Source organism: Melospiza georgiana, chromosome 10 (genome assembly GCF_028018845.1).
Source record: "Melospiza georgiana isolate bMelGeo1 chromosome 10, bMelGeo1.pri, whole genome shotgun sequence".
NCBI classification, from domain to species: domain Eukaryota; kingdom Metazoa; phylum Chordata; class Aves; order Passeriformes; family Passerellidae; genus Melospiza; species Melospiza georgiana.
Window position 1 is genome coordinate 16,256,091 of NC_080439.1, and position 26,301 is coordinate 16,282,391.

At 41.5% G+C, this 26,301-nt stretch overlaps 1 protein-coding gene across 2 annotated transcripts in view; it reads right to left on the reverse strand.

Moving 5' to 3' along the window:
- The window catches only part of NYAP2 (neuronal tyrosine-phosphorylated phosphoinositide-3-kinase adaptor 2), a 135,107-nt gene that overhangs the window by 52,358 nt on the left and 56,448 nt on the right, over positions 1-26,301 (reverse strand). For both annotated transcript variants that reach the window (XM_058031629.1, XM_058031630.1), the window contains exons 3-4: positions 21,092-21,390; positions 122-1,219 (exon numbers count right to left, since the gene is read on the reverse strand). In XM_058031629.1, coding sequence (XP_057887612.1) covers positions 122-1,219; positions 21,092-21,390 — 1,397 coding nt within the window. The remainder of the gene's footprint in view (positions 1-121; positions 1,220-21,091; positions 21,391-26,301) is intronic.

The following is a 26,301-nucleotide window of genomic DNA, read 5'->3' on the forward strand; positions in this document are numbered from 1 at the left end:
GAAATTTCCCTAAGGAATTCAGAATTCTGAGTTATTTAATTTTTGCAAGCATTTGATTTAGAAAAGTAGAGTAGCAGATATTATTACACAAAAATGAGCAAAAATGACATCAAGGACTTACTTTCTGCAGGTTCCTTAGATCTTCTGCCACTGGAGGATTTCCTCAGGAGACTTCTTCCTGAGGTGAAGAGGCTGGTTAGCTCCTCCAGAGGACTGGTGGGTGTCCGAGAGCGGGAGCTGCTCTGAGATGATGACCCGTAGGTGCTGACTGACACACTGACCATCTTCCCTCCTTCTTGCAATGTGTTTCTGGCTGTAGAATGAGGCACTGATGGAGAGCTTCTTGAGAGACTTCCTGAATGTACAGAGTCATAAGGTGGAGGTCTTTTGAGGCTTAAGGGGGTAAGAGACCTACCCATACTGACAGGAGAAGGTGAGGCAGAGTGACTTTTAGGATAACCATGTGGAGACTGCGTTCTGTATAAGGTAGAAGGATGAGGAGGTGAGGAGGTGTGCCCAGGGGTGCTAGTTCCATGAGATACTGTCTGCTCTTTCTCCAGTTTTTGATGGCCTGGTGTATGAGGTGGCAGTGAAGATGGAGAAGCTCCAGCTTGCTGTTTGATGTAAGACACATTTTCTAGGACGGGAAGCTTTGTGACCTCTAGTGGAGTTAGAGGAGACTCGTCAGAATTCGGGGAACACTGCACTGGCGCTGGTGGGAACACCAGCAGTGGAGGTCTGTGAGAGAGCAGGTTTGGAAATGGCGGGGGTATGTCACAAAGCAAGCCCTTGGGAGTAGATGGCACTGGAGACTTGGTGAAATCTAGGTCAGGCACTGTGGGAGTAGCACACTGAGAAGAACAAGTGTGATGGTCATATTCACATTGACATTTTGAGTCTTGGCCTACATCATCAAATATAGGGTATTTCATCTCCTCATAGACTGCTTCGCTTTGGTCATCCTCATCTTTTTTGAAGTCTCTGAGAATATTCCCAACCATTTCAATATAAACAGGCTCCTCTTCCTCTGTGTCTGGAGCAGGACTGCTGACCTGCGAGAGCGAGGAATCCCTAGTGAGGGTTGCCTTCATAGGGCCATGCTTTTTGATATATGTTTCATCAAAAGATGTGCTTAGCTGAGTGTTTGGGTTTCGTTTCGGCTTAGGAGGTGGAATCTTCTTTGTGTACTCATCGCTGTGAGGTCTTGGTTTGGCTGACACTGAAAACAGAAAAGAACACAAACTCATCAGAAACTGTAACACACCTTGTCAACCATAGGGTCTCTGTTACAGTGCCATAATTCTGGAATGGATTTCCTGGGACCAGCTTATTGCTGGTTATCTCTGGTATTACATCAATAGAACACTATAAAAATAACGCTCAATTCAAAACACTCCTAGACTTCCCCCAGAATGCTTTGACACTCCAGGATTAAGTAACTAGTGAGCACTTCCCTTCCTCCGAGACATCTGTTCTTTCCCAAACTCTTTGGGACAGGGGACTTTCCATTTTTAAATATTCTGCTTTTCAAATATCACTGTGGGATTTTAAAGACCCAAAGAGTTGCAAACAACATAACGCTAAATATCAAAGTGAACTCCTTTTGACTCCGAGAGAACACTTAAGGTCCTGGACAGTCATACTGGAATGACAGTGAGGTAACTCTGCAGTGACAAAGTGATGAATCAAGGCCTTTTTATTCATAGTAACTTCTTGCATAAAGCACCACAATTGTCTCAGTACTAACAGAGAAGAAAAATACTCATACACAAACTGTAAAATCTGCTGTTGGGATAATTCTAGTGATTTATCTGGACTCTATTATGTTAGAATCTCATGAATTGCTTCATGAGATTTCTGTGAAGTCAAGGAATAATAAAGTATCTCACAGATTTGGATCCTTTCTACACTGGTTACTTACAGAAAAACCTTGTCTTTGAAATTATAAATCAAAACATTGTGATGAAATTCATTTGAAATGAGAGGTCAAGGGTTTCTTGGAAATTATCCTTTATGAATTAAACAATAAGAAAACTCATGCAAACTGCATTTTGTTCACTTTGCATAAAGAGCTAATAAAACATCTCATTAAATGTTAGGGTTAATAAAATGCCTCATTAAATGTTTAAGTGGAGTCAGCTTTTATCCTAAGCAGACTCAACAAACTTGTTCAGAAACGAATTTATCACATACACTAAACCTAGCTTATGTTTCTAGAAGGCAATTGATACCTCACTGCTAAGTTCCTCAGTTCAAACAAACACAGAGACCTAAACTTGTGGCCAGGTTAGAATGGCAGCTTTCCTGCCTTTCCAAATTTTGCTGCTCCTTGTAATTCACTACTGCATATCTGCCAGTTTGAGCTTAATGCTCAGAGAAATCTCCAGACACCTTCTGCTGACCCATCAGCAAACAGCCAGCAAATGTCGATGCTAACCCAGGCAGGCAGCACTCACAGAGCTGAAACCTCTCCTTTTGAAACAGCCATGAACACATTCCTAAAGCCAGCAGTGAGGCAATGCTCTGCCAGCTCAAAGACCGAATTTTGAGTCAGCAGGATGCTGGCTCGGAGCTGGATTAAAGCACCTGCATTAAAGCACCTTACTATCGTGGTTTGGTCACTATCAGAGGAGGATTCAAACAGTGTTATCACTTTGTCAAACTCATGCTTTGATCTGCTAAATAACTTCTGTTCAATTCCCACAAGGTGTAGCAGTAAAGGCAGATGATAAACAAGTTTTGTTCAGGAATAAGGAGCTGTGAATGTGTACATGTACAAAGTAAGGAGACTACTCTTTGTTAGTTGCATTTTTTTTAGCTTAACACATAACTAAGGTACAACAAAGCAAAAAGGAAATGAAATCTTGCCAGAACTAAAAGGAACAAAAAAGACTCAAAAAATTATATTATACTTTCATGGTGGTTCCAATTAATGTGTTCCACTTTGCAGCAGGCTAGGGACATGCAAAAGCTACCACAGATAAGAGTGTTTGGTAGCTTGATAGTTTTTCACCATGTGGATATATCCTAATGCATTTTAAATTTGTCTTTTTAATTAACCCAAATTAATTTTCTTGAATGTATTAGGCTAGACTTTTGGGAATAAGATGTAGGCTACCAGAATCATTCGGGCTTTGCAGAAAATATTACTTGTGATGTATTTGACAAAACTGGCAGATTTTCCTTGCCTGCTTCCAGCTAAATCACTATTTCATTTCTGTTTAGTGTCTTATTTGTATATTATGTTTTTATATATTCTACTAGCATAAACTTGATCTCAGTCCTCTCTCCAACCTCTGCTAATCTGATTTACAACCCTGTCAAAAGCAATCTTATTCAGATTGCTGTCATTAAAATGAAGAGACAGCCAATGAAACTGGCACAAACTGCCCTGATCATTTGTGAACATGTTGTACATGACCTGAACTTTACTTCAGCGACATTTGAAAATTCTGTTTTGTAAACACAGGCTTCTAACAGTCTTCAGTTCCCTGTGCATCACACTGCCATCACCAATGGGTACCTGAGAAAGGAACATTTCCTGCTCCTCTGCTTCCTCAGATCCCTGTTCCCACCGCTGCCTTTTACATTTTCTGCACCACAGGTGTCATGCTGAGAATGGCTCTGTCATACAGCCACAACCCCACTCTTTGATGTCTTTATCAGGATGGATGTTAATGATCACAAAATAATCAAAAGCTGAGTTACTCTTGTGCTGTGGTCATTCAAGGCTAACTGATATTTTTTCTAAAACCTGTTAAAAGTTGTCAAAAGTACTGTGGTTTTAAATTGCTAGAAAAAACATATTCTCCTCTTCCCTCATTCCATTTTCACAATTTTTATCCAGCTTAAGAGGTTCTACTACACTGTCTAAACCTGTCCTTGGCTGTTGGAGTTCATGTTGGAGTCCTTGGATGTTGGATACAACATCCACAGGCTATTACATTACAAATGAGGAAATGAGAAATGTCAAGGAAAAACGATTGTCATTCTGCTATCCAGTCTTGTATTTTTGCATGGGTTGAAATTAAGCACCACAATGACACACAGAGCCTCATCTGCCATTGCATGATATGTAGCACTAGCCTAGAATATATTGGTGACATTATCAACAAAAAGGTCAAATGACCCAGTTCTGCTGTATGAGACAGGGTAAAACATGACAAGGTGATTTACTTTCCATTTGCTATTTAAAGCATTTTTCTTCTGCTGTAGTGTTTTTACTAAACCATCTATTTCCAGGGTGTGTTACTGAGATCTTTTCCTCTTCAAGAAATTGGGCTTTTCAAACTAAAATTTTAAACTAAATTGTTTAAATATTTTACAAACCTTAAAAGTTACCTCCTATATGGTCCTCAGAGCATGAACATCTGTTGCTATAAGACTCACTAGAGAAAGTACACAGGTAAATGGATAGACTTAATAACAAAGAAAGCTTTTTTATCATTACTAGGAACAGAGGAATTGTTCAAACCCACTAGAAACTCCCTCAGGTGCAGGAGGACATTCAGGAGGCAAACTGAATTATCTTTAAGAAGTCTGTGGTGCAAGACACTTAAATTTATTTAATAATGGTTTCTACTCTGAAACACAGCTCCCCGGCAAGGGCTGAACTCTATAGCACACCTGTTAATGGAATATGAACCATGAAGTACTGCTCCAGCCCAGAACAACAGAGAAAAGTAGCAGGAATCCTGCAGCTAAACAGAGCTGTGCAAAGCCAGTGAAAGGAGCAGGAGTTTCCGGTGTTACCAACATTTGGCAGGGATAGACGTTCATGAATGCAGAAGCCCTGGCAGGATCCCAAACCCAATGAAAGGAAATGATTTGGCAATCTCCAGAGAGGAACAGGCAGGGTTGCTTAAAGTACTTGACATTTATCAGGCAGAAGAAGCATTCAGCGCCTGCTGGGAACATAAACTTCTATGAAAAGTGAACCATGCTGGCATGTTGGTGATACACATGCTGCCATGTTGTCTGCTCTAAACATGGAGTAATTAAGTACTTTCCAACATGAATTACTATATCCTTGATGAACCTGTTGCCTGTAACTTGTGTTGAGACTCTGCCACTTGTATGTGTCAGAGCACACGAGTCCTGATCCAAAGCCAAGTGGAAGAAATCAAAGTGAGAATTGTTTCTTTCCCCACCAGGTGCAGCTTTCCTCAAACATCCATCTCAGAGGGCACCACAAACCTCTTGTGCATGCTTCTATTACAGACACACAAGCACAAGAGAGCACCAGGCCTGTGGGGAGGTTGAGCACAGGGCATGTGCTCAGGGGGTGATGCTCAGCACCTGCTCCACGGGCCTCTGTCCCCACTGGAGCCACCCTGGGAGCTCTGAATGCTGTGCCAGCACCTCCTTGTTTGCATCAGAGCCACACAAAATACCACAGCTGATAACCTGGAGGTACAACAACCCTTGCAAACAATCCTGCTGCTTGAGCAGGAACTCTGTGTGCTCTGTAGGGCACTATCCAAGCAGCTATCTGGCTCCAACAAGCTTTAAGGGAAACAAGAGATGCAGCTCTGGTAACTCCAGGTCTCATCTGGAAGCAAGAAGCACAGTGCTTAAAATAGCCTCATGGAAGCCCTACTGTATAAGGAGAACATGACATTTTTGAAATGAGATATTTGTAGTGCAAAGGTTATGCATAACTTTCAGACATACACAGATAATCTCTCTTTCATAGTTAATTTTAGAAATACAGAATGATTCTCGTATTATCCTTCTAAAGTATATTTTTATTCTTTAAGGAGATACTGAAATAGGAAAATATGTTGTTAGATTGTTGTTTATTATTTGCTCACTGTATAAGGAATGAGTGAAAACATCTAAAATTTAAAATTTGTCATTTTATATTGTCTTTTGTGTATTTCCCAGCTTTTGCATTCCACAGACCACTCCAGTGAATTTTTCTGTTCACTGTAACAAACAATAAAACCACAAACAGGAAAATTGTTCCCTTTCAATTTCTCCAAGAAGTTATAGATTCAATGAAGGAATGATTTGGAGCCTAAAAGTGCTTCTATTGGTTTAGATTTCATTATCTCTGTAGATGAAGTTTGAATAGTCTTAGTGAAACTGATTTTTAAAAGACACAGTTGTCTGAACTGTGCAAAAGATTGACACTCAGGAGACCTAAGTCTAAATCATCTCTTTTCACCTATCATTTTACCTCCTAATGCCACCTTTCAATATTTCTCTTCTGCCTTCTTATACTTCTCTTATGTTAGGCTCTAAGGTATTTTACACAAGGTTTTTATTTTAATTTATTTGTTTATATCAAAACTTGCACAGCAATTCCTATCATTGGAAAACAACAGTAGAAAGCAAAAAAATTTAATGTAGTTATTGGAGACATGCAGTGATGAACATGCATCTTTTCTTCTCCAAGAAATATTTGAAGGCAAATATTCCCACACTGTGAACAGCCATAAAATATACACACAAAGATGCATCTTAGCAAGTGACTATTGAAACATCATCAACAGTTTGAAGTAACATCAAAGAATGCATTTCTCTCAAGAAAAAAATCTGGTTCTCAAAATAGCATTGTCCTCATGGACACAAGGCCCTTCCCTGCAGGTTACGTCCTCTTTTCCTAAAAGATGCTCTAAAAGAAGGGAAGCACATGGGAGGAATAAAAGAACCATCTGATTAATTCAAACAGACAGTAGGTGGTTTCAGCACAATGGTTTCAAACAGCACCTACTTCTTCCCCCTCCTGAATTTATTAGCTCTTACTGGAAATTATTTGGGCATTTAAAGAGAACAAAACTATACTGAAAATGGAAGGACTAAAAGTCAGTGTCATAAAATAATGCTGATGTGCTATTGTATGTCTCAAGGCTATGATTAAGGACATTTCCTCAAAAGTATTCAGGTCCCTTTATTTTGGCTACAACTTCTTTTGGCTTTTAAAATGATTGATTTCTGCTCTAATTGAAAGTCGTGGAGAGCCTGTGGCTCTGGGAGTGAGAGTCCAGAATTAAACATCTGTACAAAAGAGAGCAGAATCAGGGCCTGCAGCTAAAGCCACTCCTGCACTGCTCCAGCACTACAATCCCTGTTGCAGCTGTCTCCAGCCTTGGTGCCTGTCATTCTGCTCTCAGGGACAGCTCAGGGCCACAGAACTGACCGGCCCCAGCACCACAGACTGTGCCCATGCCCAGGCTGCCATACCTTCCTGGGGCTCACAAAAGCCAGCCCAGGGCACCAGTGCCTTGCTGCCAGAGCTCCTCCCAGCACAGCAGGGCCTGCCTGCCCTTTGCTCTGCAGCATCAGGACAAGGGCAGACCCAGAGGTGCCAGGATATGCCAAAACCTTTGTAGTGGCAGCATGGTGCAGAGATTCCCTACCTAAATTGCCACATTCCAGAGCAGACTGGTTTTCTCCTTCACAGCTCTCACTTCTCTGTACCTCCACCTGGCCAATTAGCCTTTCCTAGAGTGCAAAGGTCTCCAAAAACTTATGAAAAATTACAAAGTGAATGTCTTCCTCCTGACTGCCCAGACTTCTGCTCTCCTATATTTTGAATTTCACAATCTTGTCTTTTAAAATAATGAGTAATTGATGTCCTCTGTTTTTCCAGATGACATTGAATAGGCAAAGAAAAAAAGAAACTGGTATTTGGGAAAAAATGACAAATTATTTGCAATCAAGCTGTTCTGTACTATTCACTGAGGCTAAAAGTTATTGTCAGATGGCACAGGCTGGTAAGGCAGAAAAACTAAGACTTTGGATGATTAAGGAAAGAATAGTCAATTTGAATCACTCTCCTTTTACAGGAAAACTGATGTGCTGAGTGCAAGTGGATGCAAATGAAAATCTCACAGTAACTTCTTTCAGGTGACTCTCTGAGTACCCTCTGACAGATACACTCTGGGTATCCATATAGAAAAATATCCTTCAACTAATATGACCAGACACAAAAGGCCAGATCTTGGAAATGCATAGGTTTATGTTATAGAAGTTCCAGAAGAGGCTCTGAGGACAGAGAGGTGGGAGGATTACTGGGGAAAGATCCTCACACTGCCCACACATGCAATGAGTATTTTCGAAGTTCTGGTTCATTCTGAACTCTGCAATATGCAAAACAGGTTTTGCAACCAGTGTTACAGTGACAATAAAAATTTCTGTAACTCTATATAGTCTGGAGGAATTCTAGAGAAAGGCAATTGGTATTGAAATTTCTCTATCACAAGCATCTTTGGTGAAGAATGTGGAAACAGAACTAGTGAATCATGCATGCAGACAAATTAATTTACAAAGTCTATGTGCCTGTTAGTTGGTGTCTCTCATGCAGGAGCCTGTACAGAGCTGGAGTACTGAAGGGTTAAGCATGTTCACAGCAGAGTACAGCAAGACAGTAAAACAGCCACAGAGCAGAAACATTAGTAAAGTCCTTCTAAGTTTATAGCACTATTTATGGAGTCATGACTGTCATTGTGAAAATGAAACCTGAAGAGTTTGCTGGTTTACTGTGAATTAACTGCTACTGCTCTATTCTTATAGCTCCCCACAAACTGACTGCACTTCACACGGAGAACAATGGGTGACACCAGCCTTCCCCAGCCCCCAAATCAGCATTTTTATTGTGGTACAGTTCTCATGGAGCTGTCACCCTGCACTAGCTGCCCCTTCTCTCTCTCTGCAACTACCCTGTATCCTTAATTATCTTATTCCTTAAGTATCAGATTCCCTGACTACCACACCGAAGATGGTGATGCTCTGAGCTTCTACAGGCTGAGCCATGGGATGGCTCAAGTGCAGCAGCACTTCTGTTTGCCTTAGAAAGAAAAGATCTCTCCTCTGTCCATAAAGGGAAGTTTCTGGTGGTGTGTGAAGAGCTAAGTCCCATCAGGACATACCTTATGTCACACGAGCTTGGTGTGTAGAGGACACCATAACAGCAGTGACCCTTTGAGGGCTGAGCTGCTTCCTACTGCTCCCTGCTGCCCAAAGGCACTGAAGCCTCTGTGGAATTATCTGTTGGTGCTCCTGGTAACAGAGGCAGACCCCAGGCTGATTGCAGCTTCCCAGGAACAACACTGCTACCCATTGCTGCCTGTGACAGCTGAGGGCAATAATGTAGGAAATAATTTGCTGAACTTTCATGAACTTCTTGGAGAAGGTAACTGCACACAGGCTCAATGACCCAGTGCTCACTGAGACACTGAATGAAACAAATCTCTGCAAAACTTCCTGGCTCTGGGGGATTTCTAAAACCAGGACACGCACCCAAATAGTGGACTCCAACATTATTTAATGAAAAATGGTAAAAAAGAAAATCAAGCTAGATTTAGATAAATGCTAAATGAAACAGGAAGTTTTACTCACCTACTCTATTTATCTAGAAAAATAGCCTTATTCGCTCACTTGATTTGTTGTTTTGGTTCACAAACAACCAGACCAGAAGTCTAGCAATTACTATATGCAATGACTTGAATAATTTATCCAGAGATATGAGACTCCTCATTTTTCAGATCCACAGCAATGCCTATCTTCTATTTACAGCTAACATAAGTAGGTCAAATGCATTATTTGCTTATATAAGTAACAATCTGTTTGCCGAGCTTCTAAAATAATTGCAGTCCATTAAATCAAACTGGCAGGCCTACCAAGGTGGTATTGTACAGAATACTGGGCTCTTGGGGACTTCAACATGAGATGTGCTGTGTCCAACTATTCCACAGGCACAGCAGCCCCACAGAGGCTCCTGTGCTTCCTTGGTTCCTGCACCAGGGACAAGGAACCAGCAGATTTCAGCAACCCCCTGTCACCCAGAAGTCCAGTGGACTCTGCACAGTTCTTTCCTTGAGGCACTTGTACAAAGCTGCACTGACACATCCAGCAGGTCCTTCTGCCACCACTGAGCTCACATCTCCAAACAAAGCACAAGGTTGATGGCCAGGGTCAGATGAGTCACCACAGCAGGAGCAGCAGAAAGCAAATGAGCCACAATGAACAAGAGGTCAGTGAAAGGGGCACTCTTTCCTTTATCAAAAGGCCACAAGGTGACCCTGCAGAAGCAGTTCCTGTAAGTTGTCACTGTACATTTTTGGGTGAATATGATGACAGCTGAAGTGGAAGAACACTGAGCAGCTCATAGGCAGGCAGCAGTGCCTGGAAATGTAACAGCAACAGCACTATGGTCAGAGGCTGCGTGGTATGAAATACCCACTGTAATCTGCTTGAGGAAAAATGCCTCCCAGCTATTAATTTTACTTCCATCTCCATAGGGGTGACTCCTCTCTCCTCAGCTCTAAATAAAGTGTTGACAAAATTACAGACAGGCCACACATTATCAGCTGCCTCACACTCAGGGCTTCTCTGTGTGACTGGCATCTATCATTCCATCCTGCATTTATTTGAAAATAGTGTAGTGAAACTAGTAGAGCCTGTAATAGTGTTGATCTACAAGGGTCAAGCAGCTGGCCCTAATCCCCATAAATTCAGCTGGTATGACTGCAGTGGACAGTGTCATTCTGACAGAGTTTTGGGCAGTTCCAAACAAGCTTTAGGAGAAGCATCTCCTGTTTCAAATGTCAGGCTTGACCTCATTGTTCCAGCTGAGAAGCAAGATGGAGGATAAAAAGACAAAGATGGAGCAGAAAAAGGAAGGGGAAAGCAGAAATTACTGCGATAACCTAGTGTTCAGAGCCTGTTTCATTGTGTTGTTTATCAGAAGTGAAGCTCTTTGCAGGAATTCACCCCCACCACCAAGGCACAGTCTATGGCAGAGCACAGCTCAGAACAGCCTGAGCTCTGTGGGGGTTGTTACACACCATCTCCTGGGACTGCCTGTTCTGTAAACCCCTGGCATTCAGCATTTCTGAGCTGCACCATAAAGGCAGCTCAGATTTTGCCATCCTTACCCACACTCTGCAGCATCAGTGATACCCACAGGAGGCTGGGAAAGGGAACTGGAGCAGTTCCTACACTGAGTGGCTGCTTGGACTCTTGCCTTCCACAGTGACTGTCCTGAGTTCACAAACTAAACCCTGCCAGGTGTGTGGAATTCCACATTAGCAAGGACAGTGTTTTTCACATATTCCCTTCACTCAAAGTCGTCTTTCTACAGTGCTGCTCACAAAAGCAGTGTCCCATCAGCTCAAGCTTTCAATGTGAGAACAAACATTGTCATCATAAACTGATTGCAAATTACCTCTCTAAACAAAGCTTTTATCACTATCTGTGTGTTACAAGGAAGGAATCTGTGACACTGAGGGACAAGTGAAATGCTCAAGGTCATGTGAGCCAGTGGCTGTTCCTCCACTTACACCCCTGGGAGACAATGCTTAGTATTATTTTACAGAAGTCTCCATTTGGCTTAACACTTACTGACATGCAAGCATGCATTTGCAGAACTGGGATCATATGGCAATGAGTCACTGCAGATATTTGGCCACACCACCAGTATAAATTATTTCACCTTTAACAGAAAATAAATTCAGAATCATAGAACATTTTGAGTTTTCATGCCTTTGCTTGCAAACACTCATAATTAAGAAAATAAGTAGGCTAGACATTATCAAGCTTTTGCATCCACAGTAGTCCTTTAGCTTCAAGTTTGTGCTTGGCATACTTTGGTATCTTTGCTTTTGTGGTTGTGGATTTTTTTTTTTTTTAATCAAAAGATTGCTTACCATCCTATTCACCAAAATTCAAATGTTAAGAGACTTGCATTGTTATAAACAAAATCCTAACCCTATTGAAACTGAGACTTCTGGCACCACCTCAATGATTCTAAGGCAAGGTTTATAGCCAGTCCATCCTTTGGTATTCTACCCACAGGAAATAGCAGAGAGCTCCATTTGCCGTCATGCATGAAGGGGAGAATGCCAGAAGTCTCCTTAATCCCACAAGGCACTAGTAGGGCCAACAACCCAAAGGCAATACTGCTGGCTTTCCAGGCATGTTTATACTCTGAGAGTCCTGTACTTGTAGTATTGGTTTTACCACTAAGAATAAGGGGAGCTGTAAGTCTTCAATCATTATGTGCAGGAGGGTTGTGAATTTGAAGGTAGAGTACTCTTTATGAACATCTCAGAGAAATTATAGGAGCCATGGCAAATATTATACCACTGTACTGGAAATGGATATTAAGCTCTTGCTGATGTCAAGTACACCACGCTGCAGCTTTTTACTGCCTGCTTCTAAGCCTTTCCCCACCCTGAACTAGCAGCCAGCTACAAACCATCTCAGACTTTGGGATATGCACTTCTCATTTGGCATCCCAGCAGTTTAAAGTTACAGCCACTAAAATCAGCACTAAAGTTATGTGTGCATCATTTTATATTTTCCCCTACTGCATCTGTGAGAAGCCCAGGCTGGTACACTGTGACCTCCAGGCAAGCTGATGGCAGTGCAAGGAGGGAGCTGTGCTCTGTGGAGCTGTCAGGGCCATGCACATTACCCCAGCACAGCAGCGTTCACACACGGACAGACAGACGGACAAGCATGACGTGCCAAACACACTTGCAGCATGTCAGGCATATGTTGCCTGATGTCATCCAGCATTAAGGCAGGTGGAAAGGATGAAAGCAGCAAAGCAGTGCACCAATCAGGACTCCTATATTCAAACAGGCATTAGAAAGAAAGCACCAATGGAACAGAGGCTGGCCATGACAGGATCTCACCTGGAGCTAGACTTTAATCTCTTGGGATGTGATTCTGTAAGCACTGTGCATTCCCAGTAAAGCCAATGTGAGTGCAGGAGACACAAAATGTTTTAAGAGCTCAGTCATGCTTCACTCCATAAGGATTTGTCTCATTTGGTGTTAAAGTGAGAAGAGAATTAGGGCACCAGTTAAAAATAAGGTAAGACAGAGGTGGAAATACAATGTAATTGCTGTATAATAAAAAGTGCAGCTGCTTTGTGGCATTTGTCTTTAGTTCCAAATTAATTTTGCTAGACACATCTATTACCACAGACCAGCTCTGAGAGTAAACAGGGGCTTTAGGATTTCAGTCTGATCCCTCAAACCCTTACTTATTTGTCCACAATGCCTTTAACAGAAAACATGCCAAAACCACTATGCAAAACAGAAGTGTAGTAGGAGTATTCTCAGATTGTTATTTTTGCAGTTTCAGAGGCATTTCATTTTACTTAACAATTTGTGATGTGCTGTCAAAACAAGGCAAGAGAATTAACCTGGATTTCTCCTCCCCTCCTCTCCTGGCCTTGACTTCAGAGCTATTCAGTGAAGCAAAATAATGCAAGAATCTAGTATTTCATAGTACTTCAGCTCATAATATTTCAGTATTATGGTCCCCTGAGGTATAAACAAAACAAAAAATGAAATAAAGTTACAAATATGATGACTTACAGTGACCTGCTGACAATGAATAGGTTTATTGATATTTTAACCTTACAGTTACATAGGGTCTGTCTATTGAGGCTGCAAATTAACCATGCAGTGAACAAGACCACCCACACTTTAGCTTTCTTCAGAGACTCCCTCTTCAGTCTGCTCCTCCTGGCAGAGATTATTGATTTGGACACCTCAAAGAGCACATGTGAAGTACTTCCAGGAGGGGGTTGGCTCTAAAAACAGCCCAGTAACTTTCATATTATGTGAAACCCACGCTAATACTCTGTCCTAGATCCCAGATAACTGCATGAATGAGTGGCTCACATTTCCTTGCCTTGTTGGCATGTCCAGGGGCTACAGTGACCTGTACAGTCAGAGGAGAGCAGCCTGAGAAAATCTCCCATACACTATGCCTGCGTTATGCCCAACACTGCTCTTAGGTCTGAGGTGGTCCAGTTAATTTCAGGGCAGAATGATTTGAATTCACCAGCAGTTTTGACCTGGGCTTGTGACCAGGCTTATAAACTCCCCTGAGCCCTGGGGCTCTGCACTGAGAGTTTAGAAAAGCCCACATGCTCACAGCAGGAATCACAAATGTTTAGCAGAGCTTGCTGGCCTCAGCTGAGGGCCGGCAGCTCCTCCTGGACTGGCTGCGTTTGCAGTTAATCTGGTAAATCAGCACAACACTCCCTGAACTCACATTATTAAGGCTTTTCCATTATCAAGAACATCAGAGCTTCCATCACTCTTGAGAGCAGAGCAATAGCTGTACTGCAGGGGAGCTGCACACTTCATTTTGGGATTTTTTAACTCTGGTGCAGAGTCTCAGCAAATGAGCAACATCCTATCGTGAAAAGAGCAAGGAGGAATTCATAAAGCAACTTTGTTAAATTAAGAAGAATTAAAAAAACATCACTAAGTACACAGGCTAGACTAGCAGAACAGAGCTAAAGTACCAGCTGCCAAGTCCTGGGCACTGTGTGATTCCCAAGTGGGTAACAGAGCTTTGTGTCTTTTACCACTGCCTGGTCTATTTTCTGTTCAATGCTTGCAGCTTCCATTAACATTAATGAGCCTGCATATGTGCCTTGAGGGTAAGAACATATTCCCTCTGTGGCTTCAAAACTTGTTTATAAATCCCTCCCAAAATCACATTGTGTTCATTGCTCTGCACAGAAAGCTATTATAACAGCTATGAGAGCTGCTATGTTCATTCCCTTCTTTCCCCTTGCCCTTGCTTCTCTGAGGGATGAGGAAACAGACCTGGAAAGACGAAGGGCTGAAGAAGGTGATGCAGGGAGGTAAAGCAGCTCTGGAAACTGCAATCTGAAAACTGACTTGCTGCAGGGAGGGGCAAACTGAAGTCTCAGCAAAAGCAGAGCCAAGCAAATCCCAAAGCACTGAAAAACTACTCCCACCACCACCACCCAAAAAGCAAAGCCTTTGAAAGTCTCAAAGCTATTAAATACTAGAGAACAGAATAAAATCTTTGCCATGTTCTAGCTGCTTGAATGCAGGTCAGTGGGAACAAGCTCCTGGGCAGAATCCCAACATAGTCAGGCCAGTGCTGCCCTCCACCCTTCCAATCCCTGGGGCAGCAAGGAGGCTGGGAGGGGCAGGGCAGAGCAAAGGGAAAGACATGCCAGGGTTCCATTAGGGGCTGCATGGCTCTAACACTGCCCAAGGCACCATACTCATCCCCATGCCAGCTGGAAACACAGGGCACACACTTCTCTGGAGTCAGGCATGGCAGCTGAAAGCCAACTCCACCTCACTCTACTGACAACAAGGCCTGTGATTTCTGACTTTTCTGCCCTTGACTTTCCCCTTCGTCAGTGCCAGCCCTTCTCCCAGTGTGCGCAGATTGACGTTAAGCTCTCTCAAGCCTCACAGGTTGCAAGAGATACAGTGCAGCATACAAACAATTATGGGTAAGACAGCACTGAGATCAAGAATCAGATTAAGGTATGTGAAGGAAAACACCTTGCTCTACACATGGCTGCTCAACAGCAGCTCACGTTATACCTATATAGCTAATGTGAACCAAGCTGCAGCTTCCCACAGGGAAAAACTGCGCTCAAATTGTGCAGGCTGTAGAAAAGAGGAAATGAGCTGTAAAATATACAGTGCACAGTATGCAAGCACTGAGGCCTCTCAGCACAATGACCCACTGCAGCTCAGACAGCACCTGGCTGAGGAGCCCCTGCCCAGGGAGGATGCCCTGGAGCTGGAGTTCAGGAGGCAGCGCACCCTTGTGCTGCTCTGCCATGCTGCCCTTTCTGCTCCCAGGCCACATCCCAGCACTGCAGCAGCACTGCAGCCACAGTGACAAGTGGCCCAGGCTGTGAGGGAGCTGATGGCAGGAGCCATGGCACAAATCTGGTGCTCCCTGCACAGGGCTCTGACAGGCTGCACTGCAGGATGCTGCTCCCCAGGCCTGCCTGCTCACTCCTCTCCCACAGCTCCTGTCACAGGGTGCAGCAGCACTCACTCCTCAAAAGCGTCCCTAAAACACTGCACTGTGCTGTGTCAGCAGGAGCATCTTAAACTGCCCACAGGTCAACTCACCAGAACCCATCTGTCAGTCCCTTTAGACTGGTTAGGCCTGACTAGGGCTCATTAAAGACATTTCTTCCTTTGGTAGGCATGGATGAAAAGATCTGGGAATAAGATCTGGCTATAAGGAATGACATGTCATGGTTACCACAGAGGACACTATTTCTAAGTTCAGGTTAAATACATTATTCACTAAGGTAGGAAATAAAAGGAAACCAGCTCTATGCAAAAGCAACAAAAGTGCTAAATCCCTTTAACCCAAACTCTGCTTAATGAGAGCAGCAAAAGTTCAAATTTACAATGAAGAGCCACCAGTCTAGACAGAAAACTGGATTTATGAGAGAGACCAACCAGACTGCAAGCCCAGTTACAGTTACTGTAATTGCTTTGCTCCTGAGAAAAATTTTCCTTACAAGCTGCCCACCTTAGAAATTGCTGAGCTCACTGCAAGGCCTTAGAAGGCAGCAGCAAGGAGGATATCTTCTTTCCCAAGACACTTGGAAGGAAAACACTAAACAAATTGAGTGGGTTCAAGAGGTGGGTCTCCTGCAAGCATTTTATCACATCAGTGGTAAATTTTCCTTTGCTCTAGCAGCAGTAGCAGAATTACAACCATGAATAGCATCATGAAAATGTTATTCTGAGTTTTAACAGGTATCTGTGTGCATGTTTGGATGTACATGCAAGTATATAGAGCCTGCTTTCTCATTACACATGTATTATGCAGACATAAATTAAATTTTATAATCAAATTATATATTTCGTGTATTTTTATATAATGTAGTACTCCATATGACTAAGCAGAATTTAATAACAAAAAATGAACTTTCAAAATGCAGTTTACTTATATCTTTTCTTTCTTATTTGCACTGCAGCAGATCTGTAAACCTTTCCTGTAGACATGCAGTGATCATATCAAAAACCCTGCTTGAGGCTGGTTACATCAGCCAATTATACTGCTTTATTACTTCCTTTTTCTGTGAGACTGGGCACTGAAAACAAATCAATTAATTATACTCCTGTATTTCTGCAATAAAGAGCCTTTCAGGATGAAGATTAGATATGCCTTCTATGCTGAAATGTTATTTTAAATTACCCTTTTCAGTTCACTTCTCACTTCCAATGTGTGATGCATGGGGCACAGCTCCATTTGTTTGCTGTTCCTACCAGAGTTTGAAAACCCTGAAGAAAAGACAACCCACATTTTTAAAAAAACTTTCTAGAAATCTGTCACAGAAGAGAAATGCATTGGGTGGAAGGCGTTCAGTGGGTGCATATGAGAGGCAGCCTGAAGAGTGAAAAATGGAATATTAAAGCACAAGAGAGGATAGAAAGTGTGGAAACACAGCAACAAAGCTAAAGTCAAAGAGAAGTATGCCTTCAGGCCGGAGAGGGCTCTTCCAGGCAGAGCCAAGGTAGGCTGGGATGAACAAAACAAACCCAGTGCTGCTGCACAAGACGGGGCCAATGTGTGTCACTGCAACTTCAGGGAAGATTCTCACACTCCCACAAATATGGGAGCCAGAGCACTTACAGGAGAAGTGCACAGAACCAGTGGGGGTGTTGTTTTGTGCTGCTATTTGTGCTTGGGAGGAAAAGGTCCTTCAAGCTCATGACCAAATTTATTCTGCCCCTTCTGCAGTGAAGTCAGACATATTCAAACCAATCTATTGTCATGGCAGATATTACCATGGGATAATATTCAATGTTTGATTTCACCATGATCAAAAAGAGTATCAAAGTTACTATCAGTTACTGCTTTTGTTTGTACAAACAGGATCACTATCAAAAGCAAAAAGTAAACATGTTTAATAAAAATGAGTCCCTGGTTGTCTAGAAAATGTAGCAAATTCCTTTTCAGGAGTAGCCACCAGGTCAGACAATAGACATTATAGTCTGAATTATTCTGCACAGCCATAAAAATTTAGGCTGAGAACAATTTTGACTAATCCTTTGTAGAGATTCCATGGTAGCTGATGGAGAAACAAGAGGGGTTTTCATCATTATCTCCCATAGTTCCTGGAAAAGGCTCTAGTCATTTAGCCTGCCAATACCACAAGTATATGCAAATGTGTGAGACACATGCATATAAAAACATTTGGGTACAATATAGACAACAGTGACTGAAAGTTAAACCTGCCTGTTCTTGGACCTGAGCTTTCAAAGACATCCAAAAGAAAACATGAATATTGTATCCTACAGAATTTCTCACCTGAAATTAGGAAGAGGCAGGCTTACAAAATCTCAAATTCAGTTTGCTACTAGAATGAGAATTGTTACATAGGTAAAGACATAAGTAATGACCTACAAAAAATAAGACTAGTAGAATCAGAATTTCACAGGATTCTCTGAGTAAAATTTCATACACTAAATTTATGGGAATTTATTTTTGAGCAACAATCATATTTTCATATTCAGTGACAAAGCTTGTCTAATGTTTGTATCAATCAATACTGCAGGTAACGAACTTTGGCTTCCATCTGTTCTGCACCTCTTTAGAGGCTCTAATCAATGTATGGCCATAGATTTTATATAAACATTCCTATATTAGCCAGATTACTGTGAAAATTCATCCAAAAAAAGTTACCTTGGAGTGCACAGCTGATAACAAAGCCTCTCCTAGTGACAGTAAAACATCTTAGAAATCCAGTCTGTTCATCTAAACACCATATTGTACCACCCTTGAATATATCTGTGCTAAAAAATTGACTGCTGCCTTATAAAAAACCCAATCCAAACCAAAAAACCTACAATCTGATATTTCTATGTATTAAATTCTTTGGTGAAACCCCAGTATACATAGAAGCAGGGCAAGCATTCTGAACACACAAAACCAACTAAGTTTAAAGGGTTCTGTCAATTGAAAACCTCCAGGACCAACTTCATTTTAGCCTGAAAGTGTCCAATGCTGCTCTACTTGCAAAGCGGCAGAATGAGCATAATACATGTCATAAATTAAACATCAGAAAGATTCTTAATGTTCCATGAAGGCATTTATTCACACTGAAAAGTAACATTTAGGTATTATCTTTTATGCTGGTGATGGAGTATTACTCATTCATCAGTTTTTTCCAGAGATTTGCTATGAACATTCAGCTCTTGATGACAACAGTGAGAATCAAGGTGCTCTGCAATCCTTGGACTCTGGTATGGCACCATTGTCATGCAGAGGAACCAGAGTGAACAAGGCTGCAGCACCACACATGTCACTCATAACTCGTGTGATGATCAAGCTCAACCTGCACAGAGTGGAGGAGGAAAAGTGTCTTTGGAAACAGAAATGTCAACCAAGTTTGAACTTTGAAATCTGTCAGAAGGGACATGACTACATATTCCTTTCTTCAATTCAAATTTCAGATGGCAGATGATGATGAGGGAAAGGAAACAAAATATTCAGAACCTTCCAGAATGACAATAATGCTGAAGAAAATCTAGTTCTGTGAGAACAAAAGCTGTATAAGGGGTCTGCCATGACTTCTGTGAGGCTGGAAAAATACTTGGATGTATTTCAGTTATCACTGTTATTATTGCTACTTCAAATCTGTCAAGTTCTCTTGGTTCTCAGCAAATGAGAAAAAGGGCTGGGATAGGGATGTAAAACAGACTCCATTCCTAACCATCCTAGAGATGGTGCTGAGGTTAGCTGCTCTGAACAGCACCATGTACTGTGTGACTCAATTCACACTTGCAGGAAGAGTCATTATACAAATTATAATACATTAAACCCTTTCCTACTACCCTGTCTGCAGAACAAACTTCATCTAGTCTTGGTGATTCTGGTTGGACAGATTCAGGGAAAAAGAGTGCTAAGAGACCTATTGAAGAATTATAAAAATACTTTAAAATGTTGTATTTTTAAAAAGAGGTTTAGAGTAATGTAAGAGCTCCTGCCTTTCACCTCAGAGCATATCAGACCAAGTTTTTGCCTCTTTTGATAGTAAACTAAAATTTGAAAGACTTTCTCTTGAGAAAATTTAAATATCAAAGTTAAATGGTTTCTGTGTAGGCTTTGGTCCACTAAAATTGTGGAAAACCGCTTTTGTTAAGGACAGTCACTTAATGCTTGCATTTGTCATGTTAGTCTGCATGGAGTTGATGTCATGGTTGCTGAATAAGACAAGATATGGAAGTCATGAAAAATGTCATAAGCACAATAACTACCAAGACCATAAATAAATCCACAGCTTTGCTCAGCACTTGTGTTCAAGTTCACAATCATAGACATATGTGCCACCATGATTTACACATTCACTGGCATCTTTGTTATCAGTGACAACTTTTTAAAATCAGATTTGCTTAAAGGGAGTCATAGCATGAATGTAGCTAACAAGTATTTCTGGCCACAGCACCAAGCAAAGGGATACACACTAGGAGGACAATGTGCTGCATCAGATGTCAAACTGATATGTAACACAGCAGTGGGAGACACCAGCACTGATCAAAACCATTTGTTCTTATGGGTTCCTTCCTATAGTTCACACTGTGAAGCAGAGTCATCCTGATCTCTCTAGGAGAGAGTACAGCTGGTCCTACTGCTGCACAGAATGTATTTACAGCATGGAATAAAGGAAGGAGATGACCCCTACAGTGTTAGCTCATCTTTAGCAGTGCAGAGTAAGGAAGCAATGTCTTTACTAAAACTATTTGTTAATTCTCTGGCTGAAATGTAACTGGGAGGAATGGGAAGAGAAAATGTAGACTCGGACACAAACAGAAGCTTTGGGCTATCCATAATATCATCCTGGCTACAATTTTTACTGTTGGATGATATTTCCTTGCTGAGGAGTTTCAGGGCCATGAAGTATTCTTTTTATTAATTTCTGTTCTTCACTCCTTTGTTGACAAGAGCCCTTTCCAGAGCTGTGGTTTGCACCATGCTAATTGTATGGTCAGTGGTCCTTGGCTGGAGGGCAGATAACATTGGCCTAACATTCTAACTGACAACAATCTCTTCCCCCTTCATTTGGAATAAATTCAACTCATTCTCCAGTATATATACAGACCATGTAAGTGGTGTAGTTCTGTGATAAATGTCAAAGGCAAAACTATCCAGAACAGTTGGATAGTTGGTCCAACATTTAGACATGAGCGGTCTAGGATACCTGTGTTGACACTGTTACAGATACAGAAATATACAGCTAATTCTTAAATGCAACAGGATAATCTTAAGACTGGCTCATCAACCCCTTTTTCTCAAAGAATTTCAGTGTTACCTTCAGTCCTGTCTGGTAGTTTCCCACTTTTGCTTGTTGTTCCAGTGTTGACAGTTTCAGACGAGGTGCTCAGTTTGGTGTTGGGGTCTCGCTTCGGTTTTGGAGGCGGCTGCTTTCGAGAGCTGCTGCTTTCATCATCAGTTCCTCCAACTGAATGAAGAGACTGGGATCTGACAGTGAAGCCACTGGAGCAGGGGTGTGGCAGTCTGTCCTGAGGAGCAGGCATTGTCATAAATCCCATGCGGAAATGTTTCCCCACGTAGCTACCTTCATTTCCTCTTGCTACTTCTCCACCTATGCTGTAAGGGAAAATACAAATATAAGCACAAGGTCCTCCTTTGCCTGAACCATATCTGGAACCAGGGTCTCAGTTCTGCCTGTGACAAGGAGACCATGTTTTTGAATTTGAAAACAAGAAATGCTCTTCTCTGGAAAGAAAATGACTACTAGAAAAGTCTATTTTTCAGTATAAGCTGCCAACAACTGAGATATAGATACACTGCTAAGCCCTCAGAATTTTACAAAAAGAAATCAAGACAAGCTTTTGTCAGGTTTCATAGTATTCTAACTAGAAATTTTCTACAGAACAAATTTCAAACATTGAAAGTCAGAACTGAGTTTTCAGGAAAACAGGAGACTGTGAGTAGGGCAAAGAATAACACTTTAGAAATACAACAGGGGGTATTGATCCACACCCTCTGACACATCTTTGACTACAGATGCTCATGTAGCTTGGGAAACAAGGCTCATGGCATCCAATCAATCTTTTCCCTTGAGACAAAAGAATGGTAGAGAAGAAATATTCTAAAAATTACTAGTCTATAGGAAACTCAACATCACATCAAATCCACGTAAATCTGCAACACAAGCAGCTTCAGACTAGTAAATTACAAGTGTAGGAGATGAAAAGGCCATGGACACCAGGTGGGACACCAGGAAGAAAATAACCTCCAGCCATTTAGAAACACAGGTAAAGAAGAAGGAAAGTTAAGTTGAAACAAGTGCTACCATACCAATCACTGCATTTTTCTGAGGGTGGCATGACTGAGAACTTGATATTATTCCTGTTCCACTCATGCTTATCAGTTCTGAAAAACAGCTCTTACTGGTGTTTATACTGCAAACCAACAGCACATTTCAATTCAGGCAAGTCAGTGACTATGCAAAGAAACTCAGCAACACACACAGGTCAATGTGGGCCTGTTTGCAAGGAGGTTTGAAATGTGGGCACACAGAAATGTCAGCACAGGAACTGTGAAGCATCAGAGAGCTCTAATTAGCTCCTGTTTCCCCTTCACACAGAGTAAAGCTCTAATTTGGGTAAATCCTTCTCTGAAAGTTTCTTACTTGATCTTGCCTTGGTCTGGTGAACTTTATTTGGTGCTGGTACACATTTCCTTTTTTAAAAGAGAAGAGCATGTCTCAGAAGTGTGAAGAGTAAGCAAGGCCACCTCATTTCCACCCCATCTTCACTGTAGGTAAAACACAAGCTGTATCTAATTGTCCTAAAGGCATCAGACTGGCAATGAGCAAGTCTGTATATATACAGCTTAAATATATATATATATATATATACATATATACATATATATATATAAGCTTTGTACCTGATAAAGCAGAACCTTTGTTTGCTTATTACTCTCCCTGCATTTTTATCCCATTTCCTCTCCTTTCAAAACTGGTTAACAACAGAACAGGTCTAACTGACCGTGTGCCACTTTCCAGGGACACTGACACCCACCCATGTGTGCACACATGCCTGCCACACATATGCACACACTGGTCCATGCTCATAGCCAAGTTGTTACTAAATCCTAATTGGCATCAATTCTGAAGGGATTTGCAGCCAGAAAGATCAAGAGGTAGAACTCATTCATTTGAATATTCTAAAAAACCTGTAGTTAGTTTGAATGATTAACTATGCCTCCACTAATCTTTCATAAATTGTTCTGAAAATAATATAATTCTCTGACACTGGACTACAGAAAGAACCTGTCATATTATTTAAAGAAGATTACTATCCAAACATGATGAAGAATGCAGGTGGGGAGTCTGCTTCCTTTCTTAAATCCATTGGATAATCATGTTTAGCAAAGAAAATTTCAGTTTGACATGTCTCCAATATTACAATTCTTAATAGTTTACATTATTTAATTACTGCATTTACTTCACTGCTGTGAGAAGGTGTTTGAACAATCCACAAAAACCAGGTTTTATGCCAAGCTGGGTGGACTTGCACCAATCCCTCTAAGGTGATATAATTCACCCTTTTCCTAAGAATACACAGAACTGCATTTATATGAAGTGTGGGGATGTTTTTTTGCCAAACTGCTGTATCTTGTATTTCAGAAATTAAAACTTACTCCTGGTGTCTAAATGCATTGTATCATTAAATAATTAAATCAAATCCTTCCCCCCACCTTAATTCTTCTTTCTTTACTTAATTTCAACATAGATGAAACCCTCACCTGCTTCCTACACTTTCTCCAGAGCAAAGAGCCTAGAGCCAGGTGAGAGAGAGGTTGTGGCTACAGATGGGAACAGAACTTGATGCTGTGCAGCATCACAGCTGGAATAGATCTGGTCTTGCTTTCCTACATCCTCTGCTCAGCTACCACGGAAAACCAGCAGAGCACCATTTTCCTGTTTTCAGCCACATTCAAAGGAGTATTCATTTGTATTTGAATGCAGGAGCCAACACTCAGCTGCTGGTGAAGCTCTGTAAGCCAAAAACTGAAGAAGACTGCCCTCCAATCTTTGGTCCTGGGCCCTGGTCATTAACCAGGATCACAATAGACTTAGGTTTGTTCCCTACACTGGTAGCAATTCCCAGGATAGGGCAGTGGGTGTTTCCCAGCTGGCTCTGACCAGTTCACACCAACACAACACACAGTGGGATAGCAAGTTCACACCTCAGCAATGCAGACCAAAATCTCCTGTGTGTAAAGAGAAAGGAAGAACTCCAGACTCGCATCAAGAGCACAAAATCAAAAGCAAGATGTCAGATTTCAAATGTAGCATCCCCTCCCCTCAGGTAGCAGCATCCTGAAGGTCCATTTAGACTTGTGCAATGCACAGCCTTGCTGTTGTTACATCACGAACCCAGACAGAATGAAAGGATTTATTTATGCACTCCTCCTGCTCACAGCCACAGGAATTGTCTGGGGCTAGCATGTGTCCCACTTCAGCACCACAAGCTGACAAAGAGTTACACACAACTTGCTGTGCAGCAGTGACTACAAAGACAGTGAGAGAGAAAGGAACTGTGTAGGTCTCACTCCATTATTTCTGACAGGTAAGACTCTGTGCTCTTCATTGTACTGATAATGAGTTCTATCTCATTTCAAAACTGTATTATGTGAGTTGCTGCCAGTATTACATAGTTTATTAATATATATGGAAATGCAGATTTAGATTATTCTTCTGGGAAGTTTAAACTTGGCCAGGATCAAATGCTTCTCTGACAAAGAATTATGTACAGCATTAAATAACTGTTAAAAATGGAAGACATTTGTCTGCAAAGAGAGCCATGATTATATAACAACAAAATCAATCACATGATAGCTTGCGTTAAACACATCAAAGCTGACTTGGTGCTGAAAATGCACTTCAGTGTCTGCCCAGGTCTAGTGAATGATGTGCCACAGGTGGAGAAAAGGGCAATGCCAAGTGTCAGACACCTTTAAGAAGATTGTTGTTTACCATCTCTCCCTTCAGAACCACATTACAGCTCCAACCCCAGCTCAGCAGGCCCATGCAAACCATTGAGTGCTACCAGGTTACACACTCTCTCTTTGAGGGCACTGCAAGGGAAGCAAGACCCCATCCCATCCCTCTCCCACACAGTGATGGAATTAAATCATTACAGAAAACACCAAAACTGTCAGATCAGTCTTAAACCAGTAACAGCAGATTTCAGCTTTCATTTCTAAAATATGAACAAGAGATCTGACTGATGGAGCCAATGAGTCTCATTACATCTCCACACAGGTTTGGTCTGTCAGCTGAGATTTTTGAGGTCAGAACTGGGCTACCATCAAACCACACTGGCCTGGCTGCTCCTGCAGCAGTGTCAGCCTGCTGGCACATAGGCTGTGGTCATGGCAAGGCTGCACACTTCACAGCTCACTTCTGGTGCTCTGCCTGCTCTTTTCCACAGGGCAGATACTGGAGTACTGATGTAACTACAGCAGAGAATAATGGAATAACATCTTTGAAGAACTACAGAGGAGAAAGTCTTTTATACTATTAGTTTCACTACATATCACAAGAGTGAAAGTTACAGAGAAAGACTAAACATTAGAAATGAACACAGAAAGCAGTCTAAATGTAAACAGCATGGGGAAGGTCATGTCCACCTTGCTTTGCCATGAGTCATAATGTTCCTGCTGACTCTGAACATTTTTTCAAGTTGTTAAGTTAGAAAACTATGGCAAATAAATTTTCATCACATTGATGAAAAATATATGGCAAACAATAAGTATCCAGAGGCTGTCTGCATCAATCAGTGTGGTCTTTTTAATTTGCAGTGTTCCTATTTAATATTGCAAAGAACAATTTTAATTTGCTGTGCTGTTTCATTACTTGGTCCAGATAGAAACAGAATTAATTCCTGGAAAAAAATTAATAGTTGTATGAAAACTTTTGTTTTACTTGGTGTCACTGTTTAACTATAAACAAAATAGAATTAAATTATTAAATTCCTCAGTGCAGCTGTAAGGAGTAGAAATCTTGGACTGAGACCATAAAGTCAGAATACCCTGGAGATGGATTTTCTTCCTAGCTATCTATCAACTCCTGTTCTTGGTTTTCATGCAAAAATTCTCCTATCAGTTTAAATTTACACTGGATTATTTTCATCCCTCAGGCACTAAGAACCATTTCATAGTTCTCCTCATCTTTGCATGGTTTCCTTTTTTCTTCCTGTGCTGCTTTACATTGGATTTTCTGCTTTTTTGGCACAAGTTCAAAAAGGGAGCTACACCTGATTAGGAGATTTGACCTCCAAAGCAGGAAGAAGGGGGATTTGCTCTGCTGGGTATGTGTCATCTTTGAAGGCATTTTAATTTCTTTGCTGTGATGCATTCCAGTCAGGAACGACAGAAGGTCACCATCCTTCTAAGTGTTGGAATTCCAGGTAGCCAAGAGAAACAATTTCAAGAGCAGCTGCTTCTCCTCTTGTACTTGAAGAAGATTCACCACAGACACTG